The sequence below is a fragment of the Pavona decussata genome, unplaced genomic scaffold (genome assembly GCF_977016875.1).
Source record: "Pavona decussata unplaced genomic scaffold, jaPavDecu1.1 SCAFFOLD_38, whole genome shotgun sequence".
Lineage (NCBI taxonomy): Eukaryota > Metazoa > Cnidaria > Anthozoa > Scleractinia > Agariciidae > Pavona > Pavona decussata.
The window spans coordinates 6064591-6090357 of NW_028145460.1; the positions used below are offsets into that span (position 1 = coordinate 6064591).

Here is a 25767-nt window from a genome sequence, read left to right on the forward strand (position 1 = left end):
AACTTCCAGAGGAAACTGTTTCCAGCCAATCTCTCTGTATTTTTGAAAGTAAACTAATTCAATTTAATTCTTATCGGTAGAATAACTTTTATTGTTATTTTGTATATTTTAGTACAGTTTTATTTATTTATTATTATTATTATTCTAGAGTTGACAAGATGTCCAATACGACTTTGCCGACATAATGATATTTAGATTTAGATTTAGTCTTCCTTTGGATCAATAGGCAGTCTATGATGCAGCTTTTTCGGGTATTTCAGCGTCGGGTGATTTCCAGGTGATTTTTTTCGATTGAGATGACTGCTACATGGTCATCTTCTACCCGACCTTTTAACTGCAATAAAATCGCCACTGATGGTAGCCATCAGTAAAGTAATCAAAAGACGATGTAGGTGAATATTTGCACTTATGACGCATGCGCCTTTCTTCAAAAGTACAGTGTACTTCAGTAAAAACTGAAAATCACATTTTGAATTCATTTTCGTAATCTGGCCTGGAAAACTGGTCACTAGATGGGCGTAGTTCACGACATACCCGATTTTTCTTTTTATTACTTTAATGGCTTTGTTAAAGTTAACTTCGTTTATCCGTTTATCTGGTGCAACGAATCTTATTTCAAACTTAAGGAAAATAGTCACGTTTTAGAATGGAAGGGAGCTGCGAAGGAGTTTTAACATTCGCGATTTAAGTATTTATTTTTCCTTTTTTTGATTTAAGGATGGTACCAAGAATGGGAGTAAGCACGCTTTTTCAGTAATCCAGTGCCTAAATAGGACCTTTTAAAAATAGCAAAAATCAATAGTCTTTGAAGATTGCATGTAGCGATGAATTATTTAAAGCAAATAAATGATTAAATTATTGGTAGAGTTCTTTTCAGAAGAAGACGTAAGGTTAATTAAATACGCCCGCAAAAAGCTGAGTACTCTGTTGATGTTGTTGTTGTTGTTGTTTTTTCCCTGTGGTTTGGTAACAGAGCATCATAAAAACAAATTACAGAAAGATGGGAATTTGCCCAAGTTTGTTTACGTAAGTCAAGTCCGTGAGGGGGGTCGGGAAGGTAAATAGAAAATGAGCCTGGAACCGAAAAGCGATGCGCTCACAATATAGAGTACACAGAAACAAGGGTGGAGTGAGTATTGTCCTTTTTTTACCACAGCGTGGGTGCATCCACGGTGTGGTAAAAAAGGACAATACTCACTCCTCCCTTGTTTCTGTGTATTCTGTATTCCTCAGCACACAAAACTTACAACAAAAATACTGTATATTTCGCTTTTCTTGAATACTTGACAAATTTTGTACACAAAAATATATGTTTTTTAACTGAATTGGTAAGGTAATTTAGATACAGTTAAGAGATTCAATCAATTGATTTTGATCATTAGCTCTTTGTCAACACAAATCAAGGAATTGTTAGTTGTGTGTGGTTTCACTATACTGGGCAGTAGGGCTACGCAACCGTTCTTTCGCCAAAACGCTCAAAATGTCAGCTCTTGAATCTCTTTACCATAGCCAATTTACATTATCAACTTATTCTATGAAACCAAATATTCGTCTTCACTACCCCACTGACGCTGTAACGCAGATTCTTAAGAAACTAAACCCTTTTACCCATTTGGAATTAATTAGTTCGGGAAAGCTACTGGGAGGGATAAGACAATGTCATTCTCTAAGTAAAATTCCCTAATATTTAGTACATTCAGTGGCTTCTCACTATCTTGAATCATAAGCCGATTTTTCGAATAGGTTGATTGCATTGCCGCCATGTTTGTGCCAAAACAAACGAAACTTTGCTCACATAGTTTGCATAAAAATGGCAGTTAACTCCCAGAGAAGAAAAAAGTTATTGTTCCTAACTACCAACATGGCCGCTATGACGTAACATGCAATCAGCCTATACTAGTCTGCGGTAATTTACTACAGGTTATACCGAACTTATCCTATCTCAACAGAAACCCGTCTCCCAAGTTTTACAATATTCTACTACCGTGTCAGTATCCCATAGTCTAAATATTAAATAGCGTTCACAAAAAAACTACTCAGTGCCATTTGGCTGTCACTCTATCTGGTTAATTCTCAATATTTTTCAAACATTTTCATGGACCGAGGCAAGCCACCTGTCTGACAAGTGCACCTGCAAGCCTATGATTTGTAGCTAAAAGAGGCGCCCCTTCTCCAGTACGCGCTCCCTCACTACATTAGATAAAACTTCTCACGATGTCGTGATCGCAAGTCAACATTCTACCTTCTTGTCAATCACAAGGAAATCTCTCTTGTCATCGACATCTTGGTATGGAGATCGAAGATGACAGAAAATGGACTGTAACTAAAATTAACGTTTACAGTTGACCTAGTGACCAAACTAGTCCAATTCTACCGGTTAACTGTCATCAAAAATCTGTCACTCGATTTTCTTATGTTTATAGTTTTCTAAATACAACACAGAGGCCCTGACAGAAGCTGTTGGTTTATCCCTCACTCCTATAATCTTTAGGACATTATCCCTAAATCTTTAAATTATTGAGATCACCGAGCTTCTAGTTTTCCCTAAGACCATTGAACTACTGAAACCTGGGTTATCCCCCATCTGTGTGATAATTGTCCCAGAGTTATTTTGTAAGTTGTCTATATTATCCCTAAGATACCTAACAGCGCCTCCATACATAAAAATATATAGCGCGAATTAACCTCATCTAGACCGGAAGGGGAAAGAGTGAAGGGACGGATTATTCCGACGGCGACTTTGAACCAGAAATACTTTTTTTAATATTTTGGGAAACGCCATGAAACTTGGTGACTTTTTCACACATTTATCTGGAAGCAATGTGGTGTGGTTGGTTAGTGGTCATTGACTTTGATGTTACCATGGTAATCAATTTTTGTCAGGCCATTTTTTTTTTGAGAACATGGAAAACCTTTATTTTTTAGCTCATGTTAGTGTTGTTTTAGTGGTTTTAATTATTTTTTGTTCAATTTTGGCGCTTTCCTGAAGTTTTGGAAAAAACTCCAAGATGTCAAAGATGGCGAATCCAAGATGGCTGCCATTTGGCAGTTATGACGTAATTACCAAATAATGTGACGTCATCACTGTTCGCTATATACTCCATGAGTCATCGTCATAGCTTCAATAGTCGCGAAGTATACAGAGGGTGGGGGAAGAGGGGACGGAATCCGTCGAGCCCCAGTAGACGAAAACCCGGTCTAGATGGCTGGGTCAAGATATGGTTAGGGACGGTGGCTTCTTTTGCTGCTGCGCATTCGTTCTGTGCATTTCGGGATGGTCCACGGAACTCCTATTATTTTAAGAAGGTGCCCACTAATTCAAAGCTATTTTGCACGGTTTGTAACTGTATGGGAAACAGAGAGCTTAGTAAGTGTTATTGAAATCCAAAAATTGGTGGTAACCAGGTATTTTTCAGAGATAATTAAGCTTTAATTTGGAAAAAAATATATATATTCCATACATTGTTTTATATTTTAAAGGTTTTTTGAATCATTGCTACTAAATTATCTTTAAAAAATGCGTGGTTACCAATAGTCTTTTTAGACCTGTTTTTTTTTACATAGTCACAAGCTGACAAAAAATACATCTGTGTTAGGAGGTACCGTCCTTAACTGGGACATGAACAGAGCGACAACTGCTGAGTTATCGCTTACTAGGGAGACCGAGCTTGAGCTAACTGCTCAGTGTAAATTGTTAGGATATCGATCACTATCCTATCAGGAATGAAAGCCGGCTAATGGCTCCAAACTCATTATGACAAAAATTCTAATATTCGCAATAAACATTGAAAATTTGAGCCCCCTCAATTATAATTAGATTGGTGGGAAAGTCTTCCAACTAACACGATGTTGTCTGAATACCAGACGTTTTGTCGCCAGTTTCCTGCGGCAACATTCCATCGAGGAAGTCTGGCGCTACAGCAGCTTGCCCCTCTTCCATAGCCGGTCTAATGTCGTCAAGGCTGCACGAGCCAATCTCCGCCTCGGGATCAATCTTTCTGGCCAGTCTTCTCAACAATTTGTTCTGAGCATCGATGACATTTACTAGCGTTTTGATGCGCTTTTTAGTTTTATCGAGTTGCTTTCTAACCTCGGTGAATTCAGATGAATTGGAATCTTGCTCGTCAGACGGAAGACCGAAGTCGTGTTGGGAAGACTTCTTGATTCCAAGCCTGGCCATCACCCTTGACAAAAGAAACAGAAAAATGAGAAAAGTACTTATTCACCACCCACGATCGTTTAAAAAATAATGGCTTTATAAAACCCGTTTCTAGTAGAAGTACTGGCTTCACATGCCTGCAAAACAATAGCTGCTGGCTCTTTTTCAATGACTATACATTCCTATTCCCCTGCTGGTAAATATTTTTTCCCACACATGCTCCAGTTCATAGTTTCATTGTTGACGGATTATTTTCCCAAACGAAAACACCCATCATTAAAAGCCAGGGTAGAGTTTTCTTCTCTTCCTAAATGGCTCCTGCCGCTTAGAACTGCAAAAACAAAGAAATAAGAAAAAAGACGAACGGGGAGAAATCCATACCAAACTGGCAGGAATTAACTGGAGGAAATTCCAAAAGATTATGCGATATTGCCGATTAAAATCCCGTGTGCATGTTTTGCTCAGTTATTTTTAAATATTTTTTTAAAAAAAAGGTGGCTAGAATGTTTTTGTGATAAGGTAATCATATATGCCCGACATAACAGCGATGAATCAACTGGACATCAGCCTATTCTACATTGATTTTTAATTCACTTCTTTCATCAAGCACCAAGCATGTTACCTGTTCCATCTGCTTGGTCGATTGGGCCTGAATACCAGCGTTGGGTGGTAAAGTCTCCTCGTGATGAATCTTGGGTAGCCTTCTTCGATCTCGGCAACAAACTCAACCTGCATTGCTAACCGCTTTAGAGTTGCATTATTCTGAATAGAATCGATGTCTCCCACAGCAAGGCCAACCTATGAATGTTTAGAAGTGGTTTTAGCTTGCGCACTCCTTAAGTTACCCTGAGGAGGCTTAATAAGTTAAACGTTTTAAGAAACAAAATGGAATTTAAGAAACAAAGCATGGGGGAATGACAAGTGAACACAGGCATGAACAAGTTCCAAACTGGACTGCTTGATGTACGAGATCATCGCTAATTATCAGCTTAATTCATATTTTATTTTCAAACCAATTCAAAATATTGCCCATCGGTTTAACAGTCAAAAACACTTGCTTGACATTAATTTATTAGAAAGTGTCCTCACTTAGTGGTACGCTTTTCTTCTGGAAACATACTGATTCGCATAGAGATGGTAAACGAACGTCAGGCAAAACAGAGATGAGACAATGTTTAACTGCTGAATTTATGGCCGAAGCAAACAAAACAAAAGGAAAGTCAAACAAATCAGTGAAATCTAAGAACAGGAGCTTTAATTCTCCCAACACTTTACTATCTTTTTTAGCCCATGAGCATGCGTACTTCATTCGCTACCAGACTTAATCTGTGAGGTGGGATAAGACGAGATGAGATGATATGATCTCCCAAATCTCTTTACGGTAGCCAATCAAAACATTCGTTTTTGTGGGGGACTGGGCACGGACAAGATGGCTGAACAGACGTGTCCGTAAGAGCTCCGCACTTGTTAGCTGATTGTAAACTAAATGTTGCCCGTCTATGGATGATATTGCTGTCACTCTAAAGCTACCAACGAAATCTGTTACTCAAAAACGTACATTAACCCAACAAGGTGATTCTAGCGGGTCGGAATCAAGCTCTCCGTTAGATAAGCGGCTCAAGAACTCGACGCACGCTGAACACGAAGGCGAAGTCCAAGAAGTTTTGGAAGGAGCGCCCGAATCACCGCTTGCCGTAGATATGTCGGAGAAGTGGACAGAGAAGCTCGACGAAATACTAGTTAAGCTGAATAAGCTAGACAGCATTGAAACCACCTTAAACAATCTTTGTGCAAAGATGACTATAGTGGAAAGCGACGTATCGAAGCTGAAAGATGGCGCACGTGTTACTGAGAAGAATCTGAAGGAGATGGATGACGGTTTACAATGGATGAATACAGAATTGGAAGGCTTAAAATTGCAAATAAAGTTTCTCGAAACAGCTAAAGACGACCTGCATACGCAGCAACTCTATGCAGAAGCCTACAGTCGTAGAGAAAATTTGAAATTCTTTGGTCTGGCTGAAAGGGAAACAAAGAGTAATCAAGAAGGCAGCGAAGCGATTAACACACGTAACATTTTATTTGAATTTCTGGAGAATGGCCTTGGACTTGAAAACCCAGAAAAGAAGATAGAATTGCAGAGAGTACATCGTCTGGGGAAACCTACCGCTAAAAAGGCAAGACCGATTATAGCAAGATTTCTCCGCTACCAGGATCGCGAGATGGTATTGAGAGCTTCTTTTCACCTGCAAGATTCCGAGATTAAAGTTCTGGAAGATTATCCTCAGGAGATTATTGAGCGCCGACGTAAACAAATCAAGAAGTTAAAGGAGGCCAAAAAGAACGGTATGAAGGCATCTTTTAGCAAAGCAGAACCGGACAAGCTCTATATAAATGGTAAATTTGTCCCAATGTAAATTTCCGTTTGGCTAGAGAATGCGCTTTTGATTGCGCTCTGTCGGTTGCGATTTCTAATGTTTACATAAAATGATGTTAAGAGAATTCTGATTTGGCGGGCCTAAAGTGTTTCAATTGGAATAAGGGGCTAACAAGTTCGACGGAGTTCTGAATGTTGGATGGAGTTTATATTATTCCATCTTGCATTCTTAGAGAGGAGTAATGTGTGTGTTCCTTTATACGTCATTTGCGGTTGTATTTTAGTCAGTCTTAGTTTAGTGGGATGTTTGTTTGCAAAGTTCACACTGTTGAGTATTAAGCGAAGAATGATTTCTTTTGTATTTACTTCAAAACAATCAGGAATATATTTTTTACGGAAGTTCGTAAGTCCTTCAACCCTCAGCTGTTTATTCGGAATTTCAGTTCTTATATATGGAATTCATTGTTTACGCAGGTAGAACATGTCAGCTACTTTAAAAATAATGTCTCTGAATGTAAGGGGAATAAGCAACTTCAAAAAAAGACGTACAATTTTCACCTGGTGTCGCAGAAAGAGCGCAGATGTGATTTTTTTTACAAGAAACGCACTCAAACAAAACAACAGAAATACAATGGAAAAATGAATGGGGCGGAAAAATGCTTTTTTCACACGGTAGCCCAAATTCATGTGGAACTGCAATACTGATCAACAACAAGGCAAATTGTTCAGTGCTTCACACAATTCCCGATCCCCTCGGGCGTTTTGTTATTTCTAAAATTAAAGTTGACGACAAAGTGTATGTACTCGTCAATATTTATGCACCAAACAAAGATAAAGAATCTGTCCAATTCTTCAGGAAGTTGCATACTTTGCTTCAAATTAAAAACTTAGATTCTGAGGAGAATATAATTTTAGGTGGAGATTTTAACTGCCCTTTAAACCCAAATCTAGATAAACGAGGTGGAATAATGATACCAAGGAAATCGGTTGTGAATAGCATAGAATGTGTGCAAAATGAATTGGATTTGGTTGATATCTGGAGAGTCAAAAATCACCTACTATATTATGTCGTCTGGATTTTTGGCTTATTTCTAATAATCTGTGTGGTTTCGTCAATTCTACGGACATTATCCCTGCGATAAGAACGGACCATGCGGCAATTAGTTTAATCCTCGGTGAAATTGGAGAGGCAAAAGGACCTGGCATGTGGAAAATGAACGTTTCTCTCTTGGATGATGAGGAATATTTAAATTATCTGAGTGTTAATATTTCTAAATGGAAATTGGAGGGGGAAAAAGAGTTATCGGACAAACGCGCAGTTTGGGATTGGATTAAATACAATATCAGAAAGCATGCTATTAAGTACTCTAAAGAAAAAACTAAACAGAGAAATGATGTAGAAAAGATAATTCAAGAGGAATACAAAGAAGCAACCAGACGGTTTGAAAATGACCCAAATGATTTAAACAAATCTCGTTTAAATGAAGTCAAAGAGAAGCTGGAATTATTTTATGAAGAGAAAACGAATGGAATTATTGTACGTGCAAGGGCTCGCTGGCATGAGCATGGAGAAAGAAGCACTAAGTACTTTTTGAATTTGGAAAAGAGAAATCATGTGAAGAAACATATCAGAAAGCTGTTAATAAGTGGCGCTATAACAACTGATCCTTACCGGATACTCTCCGAACAAAAGGATTTTTGTTACAACTTGTACAAATCAAAAGCGACAGATACGGATTCCATCACGTCTTTTTTGAACAATTTAAATGTTCCGCAACTATCTGAAGAACAGAAACAATCGTGTGAAGGCCAAATTACCATCGACGAATGTAAAAGCATTTTAGAAACTTTTCAAAACAATAAGTCTCCCGGAAATGACGGAATCCCAATTGAATTTTACAAAAAATGTTGGAATTTTACTTGTGAGCCGTTCATTAATTGCATAAATGAGTCTTTTGTAAAGGAAGAATTGTCCAATTCCCAAAAGCAAGCTGTCATCACTTTAATAGAAAAACAAGGAAAAGATCGCACGTTAATAGAAAATTGGAGACCTATTTCTCTAGTCAATGTTGATGCCAAAATAATCTCGAAGGTAATTGCTTCTAGACTTAAAAATGTCCTGCCTAATATTATACACTGTAATCAATCCGTTACGTTAAAGATCGCTATATCGGTGAAACGGTAAGGTCAATTCTTGATATTATGGATTTTACAGAAAAAGAAAATATACCTGGTCTGATGATATTTATTGATTTTCGAAAAGCTTTTGATACTTTAGAGTGGAACTTTCTGTTTAACTGTCTGGATGCCTTCAATTTTGGCCCTGAATTTAAGCGTTGGATGAAAACTTTTTATAAGAATATTCAAAGCTGTGTGATAAATAATGGCTTGTCATCAGAATACTTTAACCTTTCAAGAGGAGTCAGGCAGGGTGACCCTTTGTCTCCTTATCTTTTTCTTTTAGCTGTTGAGACTTTGGCAATTTCCGTCAGAGAAAATGTTGAAATAAAGGGAATTGTAATTGAACAACAAGAGACCAAATTATTACAATATGCTGATGATACAACTGCGGTTCTCGCTGACATAGAGTCGGCCCACATACTCTTTCAGTTGCTAGAGAATTTTAAAAATATATCAGGTTTAAAGGTCAATAGCTCAAAGACAGAGGGAATGTGGCTGGGATCGCTGAAAGGAAATGAAATGAAGCCGCTCGGAATCAAATGGCCGAGCGATCCAATAAAAGCCCTTGGAGTTTTCTTTTCATATGATAAAAAACTTCTCTTTCAAAAAAACTTCTCAGAAAGGCTTGACAAGATAAAAAAATTAATTAATATCTGGTCCTCCAGGGGGTTATCCCTTTACGGGAAGGTTACTATTATCAAAACTCTGCTCTTGCCGAAAGTTGTTTACATATCTTCTTTGCTACCTACCCCTGAACATATAGTGAAAGAATTAAACTATTTGATATACAATTTCCTATGGAAAGGTAAAGACAAAGTAACTAGAGTATCTGCAATAAATAATTATGAGGGAGGTGGCCTCAAAATGGTTGATATTGAAAGCATGATCAAATCTCTCCGCCTCTCCTGGCTGAAAAGAATCTTTGGTGATAATTCAGGCGTATGGAAAAGCTATTTAGAATATCTTCTCAAAGAAACAGGTGGTCTGGTTCTTTTTAATTGCAATTATAATATTAAAGACTTAAATATTAATTCTCAATTCTATGCAGAGTTATTGAAATGGTGGTCTGAGTTTCGCAAAGACAATGCAAATGATACTAACTGGCATTACTTTATCTGGAATAATCAAGAAATACGAATAAACAATAAACCAGTTTTCTATAAAAGGTACTTCAATAATGGGATTCGAACTGTGGGCGACTTACGCTTTGATCTTAATAATATCGACTCTTATGAATTACAGGCAAAATACATAGAGAAGACGAATTTTCTGGAATGGACTGGTCTACGCCACTCCATACCGCTCAATTTAAGAAATGCTAATTATAAACCGGATCCCATAGTCCTAAATCCATCCTTCAAAACTGACAGTGGTCTTTTCGATGTAACTAAAAAGAAATCTAAAGATTACTATTCCCTTTTTGTCCGTAAAAAGGCACGCTTCCCTAATCATGCGCAAAAACTAAAGTGTGAATTTAATTTATCTGATGAGGCGTTGAAAAAAGCTTTCTGTCTTCCCCATTCAGTTGCTTTTGAGCCATACGTTCAGGCCTTTCAGTTTAAGGTATTAAACTCTATACTTTACACTAATTCAAAATTACATAAAATCGGCTATATTTCAGATAATCTGTGCTCTTTTTGCAAACGGGAATCAGAAACTATACAGCATCTCTTTTATAATTGTTCTTACTCAATTACTTTTTGGAAAAACTTTGAATTATATTACTTATCCCTGACAAAACAACAAATACATCTTGAGTTGAGAGATATTTTAATCGGTGGTCTAACACCAGAATGCCCCTTACTAAATTACCTGTTACTTATAGGAAAAATTTATTTATGGGGGTGTAGAAGAAATAACGAACTTCCGAATATAGGTGGTTACAAATTTAAAGTATCGTTAAAGTATGACACAGAGAAATTTATTTGTACGAAAAATAATACATTAGACATATTTAAAAAGAAATGGACAATATTTAGACCTATTTAATATATATGACTTGTACGGGTGTGACTTTGAATTTTTTGTGAGTGAGTGCATGAGAGCATGAGATGAGTGAGTGAGTGTTGTGAATGGTGTGTTAGCGGGCCAGCGAGTGAGTAAGCTAATTGTAATATTGTACAAAGTGTAAGTGCGTACTAAGTACTGTCTAGTTTATTATTGTATGTAACTGTGTGTTTTCTTGCAAATAAAAATTAAAAAAAAAAAAAAAACATTCGTTTGTACTCCCTCACCGACACAGCACCAAATAAAGGTCCTTGTCTATTTGAGTTCGAAATTAAGATGACATGAGATGAGACAAGGCAAGACGAAACGAGGCGAGACTAGATTGGATGAAATGGGCAGCATGGGAAAGGTTTCAAGTGGTTGCAGAAATACAGTTTTCACCAAGAGGGTACCAGCTAAATTTAAGCATTATAAGAGGTAGCAAAAACTGAGCAAAAATTCGTTGAAGAAATTAGAATGCTAAAATCTAGCTTTTCCGTCGGAAAAATGGGGTACCACAGTTTTCTCATGTTCCTGTTTCACAGCGATTATTTGTATGAAAGGGCTAACAACTCGTTCGAAATTATTATGTGAAAGGATAGGAGCTTGAGTGTCAAGGCGGAGCTTCACCGTGTGAAAGCTTCCGTAGCTTACGTACTCCCGGGATTATTTAACCTTACCTTACTCTTAAAAAGGCCTAGTCAACGCTACACACGTTTTACACTGACCACATAAAAGAGAAGCAAATCAAAGCAACATACCAGTAAGTTCATTAGAATGATGGCCATGAGAAGCAGGAAGAAGGTGAGAAACACAAACGAGGCTTCTGGGAATGGGTTGAGTGGTTTGCGAGTAGAAGTACTGTTCTTGCCAATGGTATCGACAAAGGTATTTTCAAATTCAAATTCTCCAATCATCATCACCATTACCTTGATAAATGCTCGGCCTGGGTCATTAAATGCATCCTTTGAAAAATGAGCAATTAATTGTTAAAATGTCCTCACTCTGTACTGATGCAAATAATGACAAAGTCCTTATTTTATTTATCTTATTAATTAATTAATTAATTTATTTATTTATTTATCTATTTATTTTTATTCGGTACCTTTTATCAACGTTCTGATGCCTTCTGGTTCAACTTGTCAATCAAATGCAAGAACTGTACTGTGGAAGGCGAAGTCGCGAGCGCCAATATATTGAAAGCGGAAACTTCCCCTCATACTTCTTACATCTCTTTGGACATCCACAGTTTAAACAGAAGCCATCAGAACGTTTTGACAAAGATATGAAAACATTTGAGAATAATACCATTGGCCCATACCACAGGAGATTTATACGCTATTCATAACATGAAGTAGATAGCAGTATTGCTACTCTCCAGCAGTATGTCGCATGAGTACGCATTTATACACCTGGGTAACTATAGAGAGACAATATGGAGGTAAATTTATTGTCTGAGGAAAAGTCACATCAATCTAAAGACCAATCTAGCCTGGAACAACCGAGCGTCCGATTTTCTGCCCCAATGTGCGATCGATGATTCGACACGCAAACCAGTACACTGGCACAGCGCCTCTGCTGAGAACTAATACAATACTTTTCAGTTGATGTAAATGAAAACGGTTCGGGGAGCAGCACTCTTCTACAAATGGTATATTTATCATAAATCCAACGGTTTAACTTTTTTGTTTTTTCCTTTACTTGCATGTATAAAACAAAATGATAAGAAAAATATGTGGGAATTACCTCGGTGATTTTTGAAGAAAACTAAGTGGAAATTTAAAGCCGTGACCATGTAAATCTCTCACAAAACAGAAAACTTTTTCCAAAACGTTCCAAACCGTATTGTTATTTTACAAAAAAAAAAAGACGAAAGTCTAATTGAGCTTCGATGACTCAATTTCCTTTTTCACTCTACAAGACGGATAATAGGCGGACAACTTTCTGAACAGACAGGTTGTAGATCAGAAGGGCAAATTATCTTCTTAGTGAAAACACCTTTCCTGGTATCGTCTTTTTAGCTCGAAAACGGGAGGGACGCAATGTTTGCTTATCATCTCCATATAACGAATCGAAAAATCAATAGACAAAATCAGACGACTTTAACGTCCGAAATAGCGTCTCTATCCTTTTCATACTAAGACGACTTGTTCATCCAATAAGCCGTCCACCTGTTATCCGAATTGTAATGTGAAAATGTCAAAATGTCAAACAGTGAATGATAGTCAATGATAGTTTATACTCGCGCGCTCGTTTAACCACCAACTATCATGGGCTATCATTGATTATCATCAACTGTCATTCACTTTAAGCGTTTTCAAATTCTTCATGATAGTTGAAGATAGTTTTTCATGCATGCGAGTTTTGTTTGCGATTTTCAGCACACTTGGCAGGTACCTACACAAGAAGCTTGCGGCCAATTATCGTCAGCTATCACGAGATACTTTGAGTCGTTTGACCACCTGCTTGATAGTTGATAATAGTTGATGATAGTGTTGATGATCATCAGCTATCATCGACTATCATGCGCCGTTTGACCAGGGCTTAAAAGGGTTAATCTCCATGGAAGGAACCGAAACTAAACCGAAGTACATCTCACCTGCTCTTTGAAGAGAATGAAGAAAACGATGGAAAAGCCAATGATGAAGACGAAGAAAACAATAAGGACCTTGAGTACTGTCTTGGTGACCTCCACGAACATGGTTACATAAATCCCAAACAGACGAAATCGACGAAGAAACAGAACCAAGTTCGCGTAACAAAGGAAAATCGATGTCACACCCACCACCCAAAGAAGGTATGGATCTGTCATTTTCTGGAACAAGTCGTTAGTGACGTCACCTGGCATGACGTATGGAATCATGAAAGCGAACGCAGTCCCATAGAGCAGCCACTCCAGCAAGTTGCTGATTTCCGTAAAGTACCTAAATCGTTGTATTATTAATTGAAGTATCTCCTTTACGAGATGGATAACTGCAAATGTAAACACTATAAACGAAAGTCCGTGGGTGAACTTCGTCTGGCCCTCGTAGATTTGTGACACTGGGTAGCACACGGTTTCAAAACCTTCTACCCAGGTTCCATTTTCATCGTAATAAAAGAAGTCATCATCGTAGCATTCCTGTCCTTGTACCTCGTAGGTTGTCGTGAAGTTCAGTTTTTTCCTTTCAATGATGATGAAAGCCGAATAGAGACCCACAAAAACCAGGTATGACAGAAAATTGAAGTAGTAAATAATGCGTCCAAACGTAGACCACTTTTGACTCAACAGAACTTGTGTTAGTGGATGCAGGAGGAGCTTCTTTCTTTGGTGTTTCACCATAGTACTGGGTCCAAAGAAGCGTCTTCCAAGCACGAAAGCTTGGTCATCAGGTCCTGGGTCTAAGAGGTGGAAGTCATAAGTAATTGAGAAGCTAGGATCATTTGAGCCTATCATCTCCGAGCGTTTAACACATCGGTCCATCAGCAGTTCCGCGCTCTCCGGAAAGAATTCTATTAGTAGTTTCATTGGAGTGTGACCATTTTTGTCTTTGTGGTCCATTACTTCAGGCCATCTACAAGGTTGCAAAACAAATATTAATAATAAATAAATCTGTAGTATAATAACCTACCTTCGAAGCACTTGATAAGTTATAAGTAATTCAGAAAAGTATAAACAGCAACAAAGAGCATGTGATGTAACAATCAAGCGTGTTCAACTAATTTAGCAGGCGGTTTCTTCGCAAGCTTCATTTTCAGAAGTCTGCCATTCACTCTCGGGTAGCTCTGCAACTGAAAGATCCAGAATCTCCTTTGGTGCGACCTGTGTGGGTCATTAAGATCAGTGATGATGTGAGCATATGCCAGTCAGCTGTGTGCTATGGATGAGGTAAAATTTCTTCCACAGCGAGCGAGGTCTTCGTTGGTGCAATATTAATTTGACCAAAGCACGTATCTTAAATCAATTCAGGTAGTTACGTTTGACGTGGTCAACTTCAAACTGGCTAGTACTCTCTGGGATCTTTCCCATCGGGACTTACTCCGTTCGGTGTGACGACACTGAAAACATAAGGACTATCTTTATATCAGGAGCAAGAGACCATGAAAATAATAGTCTAATAATTATCGACCGACCTCAGTTCTTCCTTTAGTATCAAAGATCATGGAGCGTGCCATTTAAGTTCAATTGTTGGCTTTTTTTAACAGAAAATGACTTACTCTCAGACTACTAGTCGGGTTTTTGGTAGAAGCACTGCAGTAGTTTATCTCACTGATTATGGAATACATGTGGATAGGCAAATGATTGGCGCCGTGTTTATTGATTTGAAAAATCTTTCTACCTTGAAGACCATGAATGCTTGCTTCATAAGCTAGAACCGGCTACGGAGTAAGAGGGAGTAGTCTGGATTGGTTTAGGAACTATCTTACAACACGGACTCAAAGAATTCAATTTGGAAATGACCTTTCTTCAGGCCGAGCCATCCGATTTGGTGTTCCGCAGGGCTCAATATTAGGGTTTCTACATTTTGTCTCGTACGTTAATGACCTTCCTCTGTGTTTAGTTAATTGTTCTATTTCAAAATAAGTTTGCTGACGATACTGTACTACACTTTCCGAGTCCTTTGCACTTTGGTAATCTGAACTAAGTCGACACAAATTTTACATTGACCTTCGTTGTACATTTTTGTTTGTTTTTTAATCTTCTATATACCTATTCAGGACTTCTTTTCATTTCTTCTTTTACTCTAAGAAATTTTGCACATATCTTTATGTCTCAGGGCCCCTATGGGTACCAGCCTCGTAGCGGAATGGGCTACCCTGGTTAAATAACGTTATTTACTTACCTTGGATGTTTGATCATAGCCATGGCCACGTCGCTGTTTCCTACCCGGACTGCAACCTCTAAAGACGTCAAACTCTGCGTGTTGCAAACATTCAAGCTTGCCCCGACATCCAACAGCAAGTTTATGATGTTTACGTGTCCCTGCCTGCAGGCGATGTGTAATGCGGTGTCCCCCTCCATGTTGACGTCATCCAGGGAAGTTTGCGTTGCCAGCAGTTCTTGGCAGCACTTTGCATAGCCAAGCTTGGCGGCCCACATCAGCGGAGTCCACTGGTTATTGTCTGTGCTACATGCGTCGGCTCCGAGTTTTAACAAAGTGTAACAAACTTTCCTGAAAGGTAAGAGACACCATATTAGTGAGTGAGTTCCCCATTGACGCCAATAAAGGCACGTAAAAAATGTTGGTTTAAGTGTTTTGTTGTTGTTGTCGTTTGTTTTGTTTTTGTTTTTCTTTTTTTGCTCTTTACTTTGCGAAAATACGTTCTTCGGGAAGGATTCCTTGTAAACAATTTCCATTTCCGAGTATAACAAGCCGTGGTGCTATTTTTCAGTTCTCTACACTTTTGCAAAGTGGTTGAATTCTAAACAAATGTGGCGGCAGGTCATTGCAGAAAAACCTAAATTAAAGGAACATTTGATGCTGGTACTGAAGCGAGAGTTTAGCCACAGTCAACCCGTTCTTTGCATAGGTAGAATAGAGCAAAGTATGCCCTTCATCAAAAATAGATACAATTATTACGGAACTTAGCAGAAAAAACCCCTTCAGTTTTCAGAAGCCGGTCTAATAGTGCCTTGTTTTACTGTTCTTTACAGACACTTTTTAGAGCACGGGGAAAGCAATTACTCGACATCACACCATGCAAAATACAACACACTCGAGTCTGGACTTTTCCAGTTCTAGAGACACAACGTAAAACTCGTGACGTCATTAATCTACAACCTAATAGTTCTCAATTGCAAAAGAACAGTGACAGACCCCACCCATCCCCTGTTCAACTGACAAAACTTCCATTTAACGATGCAAAAACTGTACAGTTAAGGAGTGTCAAGGAGTGTTTACCTATGTCCATTCATGACGGCATTATGGAGTGGGGTTCTTCCTTGATCATCTCGTTCATTCAAGCCAGAGGCAACTCGTCGCGCCAACACTTCAACGTGTGCAAACATTCCATACTGGGCAGCAAGATGCAGGGGAGTTTGCTGTGTCTCATCTTGGAAGGTGAACCGTGTTTGCTTTTCCAAAAGTGCATCCATTATCTAGTTTAATCAAAAGACAATAAAACCGGATACAAGAAATGAGCCAAATGACTTGGATAACCGTATCGAGGAAATTTGCTTTGTTAGAAGACTACTTTGTGCCTTTTTTTTTTTTTTTCAGAAACCATGTTCTGGGCCCTCTAACATCCATAATTTGGTTTAATCTAAATCTAAAATCTAAATCTAAATCTAAAAATGGTAGTCGCTAGTCTTTCTTGAGAAAATTTGAATATTACAATGTAATGAATTATACGAATTATAAAATTTTACTCAAAGGAATCAATGTTCACCTCAGGGGAAAATGCTTCATCATGCGAGGGATCCAAACAGGAGAAAGTAACCACGATATGTGGAGTGCAAGATGTTTAATATACCATTATATTAAGGGTTCAATTATACTAGCAAGTTCAAAGGAACACCAACGACTTTCCAGTTGTCCTTGTTACAGACATATTTGAAATACTGACGTCGGTTGACTCCAAATAATGCATATCAAATGCGAAGTAGCAGTGTCTTTTTACTGGCCGTATTTAATAAACTCCAAGCTTTAGCAATGCAAAAAATGTACAGTACGCACCCTAACATCATTAACCATGGCAGCATAGAACAGTGGAACCCTCTCGTTGACATCAGGGCTGTAGAGGTTCCATAGAACAGATTTCTGTTCCAAGAGCATATGCAATGTCTCTAGGTGATCATTCTGAACCGCCATGTGAACGCAATTTTTCATGTAGATATCACTGGCTTTGAAGTCAGCGCCTCTCTGAAGAAGAAGTCGAGCACATTTAGTTTGGCCAGCGGCTACAGCGTCTAGAAAAGGAGTGATGCTATGGGAGTCACGAGTGTCGATGGGTACACCATGGTCCAGGAAAAACGAGATGATGTCATCGCGATTAAACACGGCTGCTCTGTGAAAGAAAATAGCAGAATTCATTTTATTGAGAATTTTCAGTGTAGTAATTGTTGGCCATTTTATGGCGCATTCGTTAGGAAAGTTGCTTTTGAATATAACTGAATGTATGAGAAAAAATCATCCTTCTCGATGCAGCTTTTATTTGCTCTTTTGTTAATCTGCATAATAGCAATGGAACCGTGAATGGGACGATGACAAAGAGTATAGTCAAGGGGGAGAGGAGGGGAGGAAAAAAGTGTTTTCCACATTCGAGCAAACACCTGCAAAGTTTGCGACATTTCCCATAATTTATCTAGCAACAATTTGGTGCATCATTGCATTGTTCACGTCACTTGATGTTTTCTATGACAACAACATTCTCACCGCCATGACTTTTTTTTATTTTGGATTTTTTTATCTTTGCATTCTGTTTTTTTTTTTTTTTTTTTTTTTTTGCAATTAGATTATTCAATGTCAAGAGGGGATGACAATATGTAAAACTTTAAACAGTTAGATGTAAGTAAGTGTTGCCATCTGTGCCCGACCACTCGATTGGATAAATAGTTTTAGGCGCAATACTTACTTAAAGAGTGCACTTACATTTGAAGCACTACCGGGACATTAGTTTAGATCCTAACGATAAATTTAGCAAATGAGTATTTACCTATGAAGAACCGTTTTAGAGTCAGAATTCCTGAGAAAAACATTAGCTCCTTTCCTGATCAACAACTCTACCATCCTTAGGTTTCCTTTAACTGTTGCCACGTAAAGTGGCGTTTCGTTGTTTGATGTAAGCGCATCGATGTCCGCACCATTCCGAAGACACACCTCTGCGGTGTTAAGGTCGTTTGTTCCGGCAGCGAGGTGAAGGACAGTGTTGTTGTGCAAGTCCCTTTCTCCTACGAGAGCCTTTATGTTCCGGCCTGTTTCATTGACTGCAAAACAGAATGAGAATAATGTGAGTGGCTGTGACTTTCTGTTTTGTTGTTACGCTACTGTTATTGGTAGACAGAGAGTTAGGATTGGTGTGCAACTGCTGAGAGTGTGAATAGATTAAGCAATGCAAGCATTCCTTTGAGGGCAAAAGCAAAGAAACACACAATCAAACTATAAGAAGGGGCAGGGATTTTCTGAGGCTGATAACGGAAAGTAATCAAATGTAACAATCGTAGTCATTTATCTTGAGAAGGTTGTTGGCACATTTGACTTATCTCCTTATACCATCGCTATCCTTCACCACCCCTACCCCCTCCTTCCCTTTTCAGTGTTGGTTTTGAAAGAGATTTGTCATGCATTTTTTGTTCATGGTCAAACCGTCCACGAAAAAAAGGACTTTGGATTATGGGCTTTTCGTAGCCGGGTAAATGAACGGGAGTTAGTCACTGAGATGACAATGCCAGAGTATCATGTCGTCAAACGATTCAAAAGAGCAGCAGTGTTCTCTCTCCAATAATCCTTTTTGCATCAGTAGTCAAACAGTCCCTCGGTCCAGATCGATCAATCGCTCGACGTCAGTGTAACATCTTAGAGACAGCAATAGAAGCATCGACCACTTACCCGTTCCCAAAATCAAAGCAGCGACTTCAGTGTTCCCGTGATACACTGCAGTGTGAAGAGGAGTCATAAGCTCGGTGGACTTTGCTCGTATATCAGCTCCTCTATCCATCAGCATTTTTGAAATCGTTACGTTTCCACTGACGCAAGCCAGATGAAGCGCAGTCATGTGGGAGAGGTCTTGGGCGTTGACGTCAACTTTTGCATGATGCACGAGACATTCCGCTACTTTGTCATTCCCGCGACGGGCGGCAAAGTGTAAAGCTGTGCTGCCATTGGATGACACCAAGGTAGGGTTTGCGCCTCTTTGGATCAGCAACTTGACGGTTTCGACGCAGTTGAATCTAAAAAAGGGACGAAAGCGCTTATTGTATGAAACCACATTTAATTGAGGGACTGGTTATGAAATGTTGCCATCTTTAAAGTTGATAACAATAATGGTAGTGCAATTTATGTTGGAAGGGCCGCGACCCTGCATAAATCCTTTGTTTTAACGTTCACACCACAACTGAATGTCTTCATAGTAGGCACGTTTTTATTGGTAAGCTGCTCCAACACAGCTCAATATCTATCGCGGTTTCTGATTGGTCAAGGCGAAAATGCTGACAAAGTCATGTTTGTTTCGCTTCATAACCATTTCCTTTTATTAACTATGATGAAACAAGCTAGGTTTAGTATAGTTAGTAATTATGTTATTTTCAAGCATTATACACTGACTCTTTGTGAATGTAGCTAAGGCGACAATCAAGAAAATGCGTGAATGGTGTGATTTGTTTAATAAGTGTAGTATTATCAAAGGTCTTAAGTATGGACCCCACAGTGTCAGAGTTGAATGTCAGTGTTGTGTAGGGGCCTGCGCATTTAATAATGAAACACAATTGATTAGTTTCAGTTACATGGTATCTGTGGGAGCACGATCAATTGAACCTCTCAGCGAAACGTACATTTGGGCACGCTGTACAACGGACATATGTGTCCAGCAGTTGTAGACAGATGTCATCTATCCTTAGAACGGCTAGTAGATCCATGTGGGGACGAAGAAAGCTCTAAACTTTTTTTTTTTGAAAGGCAAATGTTTTACAATCGTTTGACCAGTAGCAAGACCCAAGGGTACAAACTACAAAACCACGTTGGCAACACTAAAATGGCAAATTCTTCGAAAGATGTCATCCATCCTTAGAATGGCTGGTAAGGTCCATGTGGGGCCGTTGGAGAAATGATTTAAACCATTTTTTAAAGGAAAATGTATTACAATGGTTCAGAAAAAATGTTTGAAACGCTACATTAGTGAGCAGCACTTTCCGAACTGATTTTGTGGCTTGTTTCAGTAGTGGCGTGCTAAGTACATCGTTGACAAATCTTGAATATGAAGATATGAAACATATATTTGAACTGCAGGTGAACGATTAAGTAGAAGAAAGGCCCTCGCAGCTAGCTATTTAAGCAACCTTAGCAGTTAGGAAAAAAAAAACATTCCGGCTTGAACGGGATTGGAATCCATGACCTCCAAGATCAATCTGGGCCAATGATTAAATTCATATTGCATGCCAATTGTTTAGTTAAATTAATTCCTAGCCGTTATTGTCAAATACTGTTTTTAATGAGATTATATGTATTATTATGATTGTATTATCAGTTATATTAATTATAATACTAAGATTATATTTTGTTATTATAAATTATAATTATGCTATTTTAATAATTAAATATCTTAAGATTATGTTATTAAATGTTATTAATTAATCTTTTTATTTTTACCACTCACAACCTCCCCAGACACACTCCTCTCTCTTTTGTTCAGTAAAAATCTTCTAAGGGTGCGTTCGATTGACCCTATTTCGGAAAAGGAATACATTCAATGATGACAAGAAATCCCCCATGAGAGGTTTTTAGGAGTTACTGGAGTACCAAGTCGCTCTTAAATTATCATCTGTCAGCGAAAGTTTGCAGGAATATCTTCCCAAATTTACTTTAAAAGAGAAATCTAACAACCATTCCCTTTATTCTCATTCCGGAATACGATCAATCGAACGCAACCTAAATTCATGACAACATTCTGAAAGGGTGAATGGAGCATGGACTGTAAACCAGCAATAGCATTGTGAATTGCGTGCAGCTGGGAACAAATTAATAATGCATTGCACGAACATAACAAAGCGTATACATCTATCCTGATCCCTCGATAATCCTGTAACATTCAATTAAAAAGAATGATATTCGCAACATGTCGTCGGGCAAAATCATTTTCTTGGGTATTTTGAAATTCTTCAAAGCGTCTTCGGTCGGAAGTGGCCGGAGAATCTTGGGAAATCCTGGCATTCCCTGGTTGGAAATCGCATGTCTGTGTTTCAGAAAAAGTTGGCAGGCATACTTAATAGATAGATACTTCATTAATGCACTTTGCAGCCAGAGGCTGAAGTACTTTATTTTTATGAAAGAGGTCTTGTTGTGAGAATAATATTTTAGAGTGACTGCATGTGATGAACTCTGAATCTGGCCGTTGGTGAACGCATAATATCCAATCTGTGAATATAATACTCTTTATCCCTACTTATAATAACATTTTTCCATTTTAGAGCCCATCGTTAAGTAATGTTTAGACATCTAGCTTTTGTGTGGCACTGCACGAAATTAACATAAGTAAATTACACAGCATTCATCTATAATCCACTTGATCGAAATAATTCTGTAACATTCACACGGAAACTGATGAGATTTGAATTTTTTCATAGACTTCTTCTTCTCCTTTTATTTTTCTCGTTTGTAACTAAATCTTAATCTTTCGAATTGTTATTATCATTTTTTTCATTTTATAGACTAGAATTTTCGGCAAAACAATCAGCTAGACACTGGTTGACCCGCCGAAAGACGCTGGATTATTTTCTTTAGGATCACTGACTTGTAAAATGCAAATTGCACTAATTCTTACAGACTGATCAGTTCCATTAACGAAAGTAATGCGGGCCTAATTGCTGACTGTCAATGAAAACGAAGCGTCCAAATTTTCAACCATGGTTTTGTTGCTCAGTTTTATTTTCTAGACAGCATCAGTCTGAGATCAATAATTTCCAATGTGTTGACTTCATAATGGTGATATGTACATTTAATAGTTGTATCAGTATTCAGTTCTCGATGTCTCTAAGCCTCTTCCCTGGGGCTAATTTCACTCAACACAATTCAATAACCTGGCAGTAGTAATTTTAGGTTCTGTCGATATGAAGATTATATTAAATATCCTGAAGCTTCTCGAAATATGCCTTAAAAAGTGGGAATCAGTTTCAGTATTGTTAGATTTCTTGAAATATTGCACGGAACTTGCTGCATCAGAGAAGTATTTTTTGATCAGAGCAGGACTTATTGCTTATTGTTTCAACTGGCACATGCATATAAATTTTTTCGTTAGTAATTAACAATAATGACCAATAATAGTGATGCGTCTTGTGCACGCAATCATTACTTTTCAAGATTGCGCACTTTAAGCTTCTCATCAGTCAACTGAGTTTGTAGTATTTCAAAATCATGCAGGTTGCATGTTTTGCTGCCACAAGTTACGCAGTGATACCTATTCCGCCAGGCTTTGGCAAAGTTTAGTGAACTTTGTGAAATAAACAGTAGAGGTGCTCATAGTAGCCGGATTCATAAAGATAAAACGTCACTTTAACAACTACCGGTACTCTAATTAAACTCATCGCGAACAGTACTTGTCAATACTTCATAAAACACGAAGACAACTCCGGAGTTGCGGTATCATATTAGAGTTTTGACATGTGCAATGTAGTCAAGCATGGAATAATATTGCTCCACAAATTCAAGCGCCGGGGAGTTTGATGCATAGCCGTAATCCAAGGCCAGCGTGTCAGTCTGCGTGCACGACAAAGCGGGAGCCTCAAAATAACTAAAATAGCAAGTGTTCTAAATGTAACGTCCCGGAAGACTACGGTTACGTCAGTTATTAAAAGACAGTTTAGACGGTGTTTAACAAAACCACGTTCTAAGCCATTTTCAATTTTGCCAACAGCCAATTATCTAAACATTTCTACTACTGACGCAAGAAGGCTTGCATCCCAGACTAGAAAACTAGTTATCTACTTAAAATAAACCACTTATAAACAGATTTGGAGGCCTGACTGTCTTAAGCCGCGGCCTAAGTTAGACTCTAATAACTGGCCCCTAAATGTTTCCCAAACTAAACGCTGTCTTGCGTGACAAGGCAACTTACCTCGCTGCAATCTGTAGCGGTGTAAGATTGTCTTCTCTAGTCCGGACATCAATCAGTGCGCCATGATCCAACAAAGTTTGAGCTACGCTACTTCGGTTATACCTTGCCGCTTGATGAAGCAGTGCTAGCCCAGACTGGTCTAACTTGTCGATTTCTTTTGTATTTTCTCTTTTCAACAGTCGTTCCTTCACAAGATCGACTATTCCGTCCCGTACAGCTTCGAACAAGCCGCCGGTTGCTCGCGACATGATGGGCTTTGCAAGTTCGCTCATTTCCACAATTAATCTTTCTTTGCTGACAGAAAATTTCTTTTGACCTTCGCCGAGGTTGGCGTTTCCATCGATTTTGTCGTCCATTGGAGAAAGTAAATGATCTCCCCGATTGTTTTTATCCGACATCAGGGCCTCTTTTTCAGCTGCTCTAGAGCGTTTGGTCGCCAGGGTTGCTGGGAGTAGTGGGTGAAAATATTGGCTGGTTCTAACGGGCTCTTGAGATGAGCTTGTCTTGTGGTTTGCAATTCGTCGGTTTGTTTGTGATGAAACGCGAATTACATTGTTATCATGTTTTACATAACAATTAAAATGAATTAAAAATGCCCCCGCAGCGCTAAACTTTGCACAGTCAAGTGCACCATTTAGAAACGAGGTCAGTCTTGGAATTTTGGCAAGAAGCCCTTTGAACAGAGGAAATTTGAATATTTATGATTTAACAAGCGTAGCAAAAATATAGTATATAGTGAGCTCTGTCTTCATCGAAGATAGCTTCTAGAGTAAAAACAATATCATTCACCGTGATCACATAGTCTTTCGGAAAACGGAGGTATATACGTACTGTGATAGTCTATTTTTTTAGTTGTATAGTTATGTGCAGCACCATGGGGTATAGATTTTTACCATTAGGCCTGAAAACCTGAAAATGAGTAGGATTTCACAAAAGAGTTCTCGGAAATGAGTAAGAATTCAGGAGTAGTTTTTAAACAAGCCTGGCATCATTCCGACTTAGAATGAGCACCATGCAATAATTTAATCAGTTTTTTTGACGATTAAAAAATTGTAGATACTAGGCGGCCCAGCACGTGAAGGATGATTGCAGACAAAGCTGAGTTGATCAATGTAGGGCTACTGAAATTCTTTCATCTCGGGTTTTGGCCAGATTGTTAAAAGGAGTGTAAAGCTAGAACCAGGGATCGGTTAATGATCATCCTTGCATGAAATCTGTTCATCAGTTAAAAAACAAATCCAATTCTCTCTGCCCTACATATTTTAAAATCAGTCAGTAGTGACTCCGGCTTCTGTTAGGGAAAGACCGCAGTGTTTCTCAGAGAATTTTCAGCTTTCAGACCTGAATTTACATTTTTTAATGGTTAAAATCTATACCCACTTTCAGACCAAAAAAAGGCTCAAAAACCATACTTCTCGGCTCGGGACGCCACATACCCGTCGTTATTGATACAGTAAATAAACTCCTTCAGGTGACTTGTATATCGGATGATAACGCCCAAGGCTGAAAGATTGTTCGAAAAATGAACAGTTGGCCGAGAAATGAAACTTCGAAGACAACTGTGAAATTTTGAGGACTCATCTTTAAGCAGCCGGAAAGCACTTCCGTCCTTAATACATTAACAAGCTGGAAAGGGGTTACAGTATAGGTTTTCGACGCCATTTTGACGAGTAGGCAAACAGGCTTGAAATAACAGTGTTTGTATGGAAATCCGATGTCAAACAATTTTTATAAAACATCGCTTCTGAAAAATTCATGAATTGAAAACTTTTGGCACTAGGAAAAGGATTTTAAGAAAAAAAGTTGGAGGGATGTAGCTGTGCCAGAAAGCGTCCAGTCGTGTTTTGAACTTACCATCTGGCATTTTCCTGTACTTTTTTCCTGCGAACTATTTTTGGTATCAATTCACGGATGGTTCGCTAAACTTTTTCTAGTGCCAAAAGTTTCCAATTCATGAATTTTTCAGAAGCAATGTTTTATGAACATTATTTGACATCGGATTTCCACACAAACACTGTTATTTCAAGCCTGTTTTCCTACTCGTCAAAATTGGGTCGAAAACCGTGATAAGGCCTATAATTTGTAACCCTTTGATCCATTTCTGAAACGTGCGCGCTTTACTGCAGAAAAGACAAAACATCCATTGATGGCCACGGCGGCGTAATTGCAACTACATAAATGCAAACTTACTAGTCTACTAGATTTGTTTTTTCTCGTTGAACTAAAGTCCACCGACTGTTATCAGATCGTCTGGTCTTTTGCCACGTGATGTGTTTTGTCCAATGAGAACGGGTGGAAATTTATCGCTGAGTTATAAAAA

General features: G+C 38.5%; 1 protein-coding gene across 1 annotated transcript; it reads right to left on the bottom strand.

The window, feature by feature from the left end:
- Window positions 1-1243: 1243 nt before the first annotated feature.
- On the bottom strand, window positions 1244-23994 carry LOC146483831 (transient receptor potential cation channel subfamily A member 1-like). The gene is made up of 10 exons (XM_085105972.1): window positions 23448-23994; window positions 19232-19572; window positions 18339-18609; window positions 17360-17690; window positions 16586-16782; window positions 15527-15856; window positions 13303-14257; window positions 11465-11668; window positions 4782-4957; window positions 1244-4184 (listed from the first exon to the last, which is right to left on the bottom strand). Exons 1-10 carry the CDS (start codon window positions 23843-23845, stop codon window positions 3839-3841), a joined length of 3549 nt encoding a protein of 1182 aa, XP_084962098.1. The 5' UTR covers window positions 23846-23994; the 3' UTR covers window positions 1244-3838.
- Between the last annotated feature and the right edge of the window lie 1773 nt (window positions 23995-25767).